At 39.3% G+C, this 8,775-nt stretch overlaps 1 protein-coding gene across 1 annotated transcript; it reads left to right on the plus strand.

Annotated features, from left to right (window-relative positions):
- Positions 1 to 6,614: 6,614 nt before the first annotated feature.
- On the plus strand, positions 6,615 to 8,552 carry LOC133283987 (uncharacterized). Its single transcript, XM_061480923.1, has one exon. The coding sequence runs from the start codon at positions 6,615 to 6,617 to the stop codon at positions 8,550 to 8,552; it is 1,938 nt and encodes a 645-aa protein (XP_061336907.1).
- Positions 8,553 to 8,775: the final 223 nt, after the last annotated feature.

The raw sequence follows: 8,775 nt of genomic DNA on the forward strand, positions 1-8,775 counted from the left end.
TCTCTTTAATTTATCTTTTACCCTTCTAGGCTTATATGGGCCACTTGTTATGGGGTTGTAGACTTTTGTAGAACACTTTTAACCAAGGTAATCTTAATAATTAAGGAATTAGATGTTAATGAACGCGAAATGAATTTATTTGAAAAAGAATAAAGTTTATTCATAGTTTTGCTACGATTACCCATTATTCCACAATCTTAAAGATTATTAAAAGATTACTTCAATTCTAGATGTGCTTAATACCATAATTAAGTTAATACATCAAGCGCACACAGGGTGTTAGAACGTCTCTCCCTCGAGCAGCCTCAGCCCTCTCCTCTGACAGGGTGACCTTATCAACGCAAATGCCCCCCTCCTGGAAGAGCACGCGTTCGAAAGATTGGAGCAGAGAACTGCACTTCAGATAAGTAGACTCTGCAGCTCGCAAGCACTCCAGAAATTGCGTCAAGTAGTACTCACTGTCATTAGTAAAAAGGGAAAGCCGAATGATCGCCTTCAACTCCAGGAAGGTGGCAGATGAACTCCTCCGCATGATGGGGTGGGGAAGAAGAAATCACACCACCAACATCGGAAACAGAGGCTGATATAGCCAGATTGACTTGCTTATCATTAGTCAGATCCTCAATGCCACCACCTAGGCATTTTGGAGGAGGAGTTAGAACCTGTGGAGCAGAAGCAGATCTATTCTTGCAAAATTGCTCCCCACCTTCTTGGGCATCGCCCTCCGCACTCTTAGCCTCCTTGCCTGGATGAACCTTGCAAGGATGTCCTTGTAACTTTTAGCCCCCATGGAATCTGCAAACATAAATATGTCAACTACGAAGCAACAAAAGACAACAACTCGACCACCTTAGAATTAATAATCTCACTGTGTTCATGGGCAGGCGTAGACAAAATCTTTTACGTGTCCATCTTGCCATGCTATTAGAAAAACTTCAAGAAGACAGACTTCGTCCTTTACCCCCTGATAGATAAGAGCTATACGTCTTATACTGGCACGAACTCTGGTGATAGAGACTCTCCCAATATAAGTCAAAGAATAAAACACTTTGCCCGCTCACAAAAAAAGAATGGGAGGAAGTGGAACCTTTCTGCCACTGGGCAATACCAACACCTTAAAGTAGTACATTTTGAAACCTTTGTAAGAGTCATAACAGAGAGTGAAGAGGGTGCATCAGCAACCCCTCTGAAGGTGACCCATCCCTTATTGTCTATAGGCTTAAACCCACACTTGACCAATCACCTCACTAAACAAATTTAAAAACATGTGCCTCAAATATATCAGCCCCAAAGGTGATATACGAGCTCAAATGCATGCAGGTAAGCCAAGGAATTCAGGTGAATCTGGATAGGAACAAGGGAGAAAAACCTTAACACAAAAACCTGAAACTTGGTAAATATAACTCAGATGCCAAGATCTAAGAAGAACATCTTATGCATGAAAAAAAATAATAAGACAACACAAAGTCTTTGGGATGAACAGACATATATGCTCGTCAGAGAAAGAGAACTGCCAACCACTCGCGCTCTTGCTTGACCATTTTCATCAACAGAAAAGCAACCAGGTCCTCCGTCCTTATGGTAGAATGACATTTCAAGACCACTTTAGCCACTCACTCATAACAGCCAACATCAGAAGGGAAGTCACCCTCTAGAATTGGCTGCATCCTAGCCATGTCAAGGTACCCATCACAAACAAATTCAAAGTCAAATAAAGAAGAAGAAGAATCACTAGAATCGTTTGCATTGGACAAGTTAATAGCAGGTGTGATAACTCACCCAAGAAAAAAGTAGTTGCCCTCTCATGAACTGAGACCGGAAAGGCAAGAACCACATTTTCCCGCCTGACCTAACGATAGCAGCTGCAGAGACCACATTAGCAACCAATGGGGTTGTGCCCTCTCCCAAAAAGGATAAGCCTTTATCACTAGACAAGGAGATCGGAGTAGAATGACTGCCCAGTCTAAAAGCTAGTATGCTTCTCAGCTCAAGAAGATGGCAAGGACTAGCCTAAAAGAACCACCATGTGATTGATCCTCAAAGGCGGCCCCATTGCTACCCTAAACACCCTTACGCCTCCACAAAGAAGCCCTAGTATGAGGCCTCAACAAGGTGTTGGGAGGCAGAGGACCACCAAAGAAGCAATATTTGGCTGAAGGTAAAGGAGAACCCATATGCCTTTATGGAAATAAAGTTACCGGAACCACCAACAGAAGACATGAGAAAGAGAAAAGAAAGTTTCGAAGGGTACTTGTATTTAAACTGCACAATCTCTCGAATGAAAGAAGGAGCAAATAAGTGACATGGTGTAAATCCTTGAGGAACACTCACAAGGCTCTATGAAACTTGGGAATACACATGAATCTCAAGGAAAGAAAGCTGCAATGCAAAGAAACACTAGAAACACTCTTTGAAACTTGGATGACCAAAACGAAAAAATAGGTTGAAGAGGAAGTTAAGGATTTAATTAGCCATCAAGCATGAAGACGAAGAGAGAGGGGCCAAGGGCATTTTTATACTTTTGTAAGGAATAAGTGAATAACATTAAGTGTTCTCATAGCAAGTCATCATGAGGCATGAAACGCGAAGGACAATTGCATGATGCTCAACACATGTCCAGCCAACAATAAATGCCATGTAAAAAGCATAATTTCTAGGAAAAAGCAGATAGAACTAACCATTTTGAAAAATAAAAGGACCACACAGGTCGTCCATCTGCATTACAGGATCGTGAAATGACCTCGCATGCATTGAGGACTGACTCCCACTGAAGAAGGAACATGAGAATGAAAACGTCGTCAAGACCGCCTACTATGACTTCTAGGGCGCCAAACCCGCTTATCACCCGAAACAGGTTGACTTGAAGATTAAGTTAGCCGAAGCCACCCGAAGCATAGATGGGATGCTCAATGGCATCTCATCGCACTGGTCAACCCTTGAAAGATGGATCCAAAACATAAAACTCAGCCCTTTTAAGGCAAACCTTTGACAAAAAGGCCTTACATTTTAGCCTGACAATCCTAACTTTTAGACTATCGGATGGAAGAGCAATTGTTATGGATTGACATAATTGTTGGGCAAGTGGCTTCTTATACAGAATGCTTACAGAACACCTAGAGGGGGGTGAATAGGTGTTCTCAAATTTTTCAAAAACGTTTTGCAAGTAGATCTTCAAAATTAATAAGCCTAGAGAAAGTTGAACTAACGAGTTCAAGATACACACCAATTAAACTTGAATGACAGTCCTTAAATTGATTTTGTTATTCGCAATTTAGTCAAGTAATCTATATTCAATTCAATATAAATTTCTAAGGACCCTATATACCCTATTTATTTCTATATGATGTATAACAACAGAAAGCGTACTTGACCTTTTTATTCAGAGTATATACGCAAACAAACTTTCTTACGCAAATCATAAAATGATTAATGTCTAATGATCGGAAAAATAGTTAAATTTCTACAGCACTTGTAATACAACAAATTAGAATAAGTAAACCTATTACAGGGCTTTTTAATACAACAAAAAATTGTATTGCCAGAGAACTACTATATCACTTTCAAACCAGAAAAAATATTACTTTCAATCTCTATATAGAAAATTCAGAATTTAAATCAGAGAGAAAGACACATGATATATTCTAGTTCACACCCCTTAGTGCAATGAGATGCTACGTCTAGATTATACAAATACACGTTTCACGCACAATCAATCAAAATATCCAAAACTATCCTAGAGCCTAAATTGCTCCAACCTTCAAGAATTTTCTCAAGCCGAACCTAGGAGTTCACCAACTCCTCTCACATAAGAACTCATACTCCCCAATGGATTCTTAAGGCTCCAGGCCTTGAGAAACACTCTCAGCCAAGTAACAAAGTCACAACCCTCTTGGTCAGACCCAACACACCTAGGACAAATCACACACACAGAGGCACACCACTTTAACACATAATACAATATTCAGATTTATCACAAAAGAGATATTCAAAAATTACAGTGTCCTATCACACTAGATATATCACATTAAGCACAATCCAAGCTCCAAAATTATATGACAAATGCAAAGATTCAAGATATTGCAATATGTACCAAAATCCCTAAAATTAATGCATCAAAAAACCTGGATATTTCAAGATTAAGCTTCAAATCAATGAATAACATAAGAATTTGAGTTTTCAAGATATACCACAATGAAGCCCTAAAATCTGATTTGAATTTCTTAGAAAAGAGACCTCAAAATTTCAGAATTCAAACAGAGTAGTGTAGGTCAGATTCTTGAACTTTTGATTCCAAGAAAATTGCTTCCAATGCTGGCTTCCCTCTCCCACACAATAACGTTGAGATCGAACAAAAGATTCAACAAGAATAGCACAATGTGTTTAGGGTACAATCTAAAGAATGGTTAACAAGGGTTTGGGATTTTCTTGGGAGGAAGATGATAAGGAAGTTTGGATCTACAAGGTGAAGTACTCTCACAAACTCTTGGATCTTACACATAATGAAGTATCAATGATTCAATTTTGGAAGATGAATTTCATTCTTGAAGGATTCTGTTTTCTGGAAATCTTAGAGAGAAAAGCTCTTTTTCAGATAGAGAAATCTATGTTTTGAATGAATAAAACAGAACAGGAAAATATGATTTAATTGAGTCACGACCCAGCTCGCTATTATGCTCGCTACATTGAGTTGAATTATTCATCTTGAAAGTTTGCCCGCTTAATCGAGCATTTCGTCGAGCTGAATTATTCATCTTGCCAGTTTGCTCACTTAATCGAGCATTTCATCGAGCATACAAAATTTTCAACTTATAAAACCAACTTTCATTTTAATATGAAATGAATGTAATGAAATGGAGCTTAGGATGATACTGATAACTCTCCAAAAGAGAGTTATTCTAGGCTTAAATGTGATGTTTTGGGTACTGTAATTGCATGTTATTCTCTTGATTTTATATGATTAATGCATGAATTCTGTGATTTCATGGTTTAATGAAGAATTATGTTAATTATGAGAATTTGGGCATAAATTGGGGTTTTAGAAATATTTAAATGCACTTGTTATTTTGCTGCAGGTCGATGCTTTAGCATCAGGAAGCAGTGCTGTAGCAATGGAAATGAGGTCAGCAGTACATACTGTTGACATCAGCACCAGCAAACCATGGATCCAAGCCCAATTTGGTTGATGAAGCTTCTGAACGTGTACGAAAAGATCTGATTGGAAGACGCGCTCAACATCATCAAGAAATCACAAGATTATCTTCATCAAATCAATGATTACAGATCGAATTCAAATTTGAATTGTAAATATGGAAAGAATCATGTGAGACATGCCATAACACATGCTATCACCTTGACAGCAAAACAGAGTGCCAATCTCAATCAATCACAAGACAGCTTTGAGTGATAATTTGCATGGACTGGAAGAGATGATTAAAGCCCAGAATGTCAAAGCTATAAAGGAACGAACTCTACACAGAGAACGTACGGCTGATATATTTTGAGACACCCATTTGGAGGCAATTTTAGGGAGAGAAAGTGGATGAAACACTTGGGAGGAATTTGAGGGTTCGTAGGGAGAAATCTCGCGGATCAAAGGAGGATGCTGAAGTTCAATTGAGAGATCATTGAACCCAACATCTTGCTACACTATTCTGGCAGTTGAGGCAAGGTTGATGGTGGTGGAGCTCACGGTTGCTGCGATAGCAGTGCTACAACATCGTCCCTATTTTCTTTACTTTAGATCTATGGAGTCTTATTCTTCCATATTGTTTCTGATCACCATATTATGGGCTAATTTATTAGCATTGGGTGATAGAGTACCCTTATTGGGATGTAAACAGTATTGCCTAAACTTTGCTACATGATTTTCCTTTCAGTTGCTTAATAAAGTGTTATATTTTTCTTTAATCTTGTCGATTCATCGAGAGAGGGTTGCAAGATAATTAGGATGTATGTTATAGAGATATAGATATTTCCTGAATGTTATTAAGCATTGTGGTTTAATTAAGTAATATTAGGTAATTGTGAGTAGAGAAATCACTTGCACCACAAAACCAATTGGAACTTGAGCTTAATGGACTCATAACTTTGTTGGCCATAGAAATATGGGACTTAGTATAAATGTATTGTTGGTGAGAGCCCTTGCATGCATTGGTGTTCTGGTTACTGTTTGGATAATTGTTGTAGCATGGTTACTGCATTCTGTTTATATTACAATAATGGGGAAATTGATCCTAATCTGTCTTGACACATTTGAACACTTCTTTTGATACTGAATTCTTGTTTAGTTAATCAGTAGCCTTAGTTTACTTTGCTTTACCTTTAAGTGTTAATTTAGTCTTTAGTTTTTCAACAAATCATCTTTGTTACCTTGATTGTTTAACGAAAGCTATAGCATTATATAATCTCTGTGGGAACGATATCTGGGCTCACACATCCACTCTATTACTTGTTGATACGTGAACTTGCGTTTTTGTGTGATTTAATTGATTACGAAATTGCATAACAAGTTTTTGGTGCCGTTGCCGGAGATTATTATAAAGCTATTTTCTTTTTGTGAAGTGATATTTAAAATCCTATCTTCTGTCTGTCCCATCAGGTACCTCAGCTAGTTTATGAACAGACCTCCTAATCAAGCAGAAGCTGCATTTGATCCAGAGATTGAAAGAACCTTTCGAGCAAGAAGAAGGAGGCAGAGACAGAACAGAGATGTAGCAATACCTAAAACTGCAGACATAGAAGTAGAAGGATCTGTGAATGGGGATGGACGAGATGAGACACCGATCAGATCACATGGAGTCCCCACACTCAACAATCTCCATTCGGGGATTGTGCAACCTGAGGTTGCAGCAGCAAACTTTGAGCTAAAACCCGTGATGTTCCGCATGCTGCAGACAATTGGCCAATACAATGGAATGCCAAGTGAAGATCCACATCTGCACTTGAAAAATTTCATGGATGTGGCAGATAGCTTCAAAATCCAAGGAGTCACAACTGATGCAATTAAGTTGAAGCTATTTCCTTATTCATTAGCCAACAGGGCTAAGACTTGGTTGAGCACTCTAGCCTCTAATTCAATGAGAAGATGGGAAGATTTGGCTGAAAAGTTTTTAGTCAAATTCTTCCCTCCAGTTAAGGCAGCTCAACTAAGGAGTGAGATCACATCATTCCAGCAGAGAGAAGGAGAGTCATTATATGAAAGCTGGGATAGGTTCAAAGAACTGCTACGGAAATATCTCAACCATGGCATACCCGAATGGCTTCAAATGGAAACCTTCTATAATGGGCTGAATGAGCAAACCCGTGGCATAGTGGATGCATCGTCTGGAGGATCTCTCTTGGATAAGACCTTTACAGAGGCCTATGAAATTCTGGAGAGGATGGAAAATAACAACTATCAATGGCCATCTGAGAGGACAATTGCACAGCAGAAGGTTTCAGGAGTGCTTGAGCTGGATGCTATATCATCACTATCAGCACACATTTCCTCTTTGACTAATACCCTCAAAAATTTGAATTTGAGCACTGATGCTAAAGCACAACCACAACAAGCACATGTTATTTCTAATACTTCTAATGTTGTAACATGTGTTTTCTGTACTGGTCCCCATATTTATGATGACTGCCCTCAAAATCCTCAATCAGTGTTCTTTGTAGGAAATTACAACAGGAACAATCAATATTCAAACTCCTACAATCAAGGATGGGGGAACAACAACAACTTGCCTTACTCTCAAGGGCAACAACAAGGATCAAACTATGCTCCAGCACAGCAGATGCCAAGGCCACCATTTCAGCAGCAGCAGCCACAACAGCAATACCAACAAACTCGACAGCAATCTGACAACTCTAGTTCGTTGGAAAATATGCTGAAAGACTTCATGGCAAGGAATGATGCTACTATTCAGAGTCAATCAGCATCAATAAAGAACTTGGAGAATCAAGTAGGGCAGTTAGTTGATGCCATGAGGAGCAGACCTGTAGGCACACTGCCTAGCAACACTGAAAATCCAAGGAGAGAAGGGAAAGAGCAGATCACGGCTATAGCATTAAGGAGTGGAAAGGCTGTAGAAGAACCAGAACATATTAAAGACTACCACAAGATGAAGGAGTCAGAAGGCCAGAACGAAGGAGAGCAGGTTGCTGTGGAAGAAGAAATTGGAGAGCAACAGGTTGACAAACAGACCAAAAGTCCAGCACAGAAAGCTGCAGCAAGAGAGCAACATAGTCAGCCTGCTGACAAAGCAAGTAGACCACCACCTTCTTTTCCTCAGAGGCTTCATAAGCAGCAAGATGACAAGCAATTCAAAAGGTTCATGGACGTGCTGAAGCAATTGCATATCAATGTTCCATTGGTAGAGGCTCTTGAACAGATGCCTAGCTATGCAAAGTTCATGAAAGACATCTTGTCAAGAAAAAGGGGAGTCAAGGAATATGAGACAATAGCTTTCACTCAAGAAAGTAACAGGTTCTTGAACAAGTTACCACCTAAATTGAAGGATCCAGGGCTTTTCACAATCCCTTGCTCAATTGGTAACACCTATGTTGGGTAGGCACTATGTGATCTTGGTGCATCCATTAATCTTATGCCCAAGAGTATTTTCACCAAACTGGGAATTGGAGAAGCACGTCCAACCACTGTCACCCTACAACTTGCTGACAGATCCATCACTTACCCTGAAGGAAAAATTGAAAATGTGTTGGTAAGAGTGGATAAATTTATATTTCCTGCTGACTTCATTGTTCTTGATTTTGAAGCAGATAGGGAGGTACCTT

The sequence above is a fragment of the Gastrolobium bilobum genome, unplaced genomic scaffold (genome assembly GCF_033153095.1).
Source record: "Gastrolobium bilobum isolate Gb01-03AN ecotype WA unplaced genomic scaffold, APGP_CSIRO_Gbil_v1 utg251380, whole genome shotgun sequence".
Lineage (NCBI taxonomy): Eukaryota > Viridiplantae > Streptophyta > Magnoliopsida > Fabales > Fabaceae > Gastrolobium > Gastrolobium bilobum.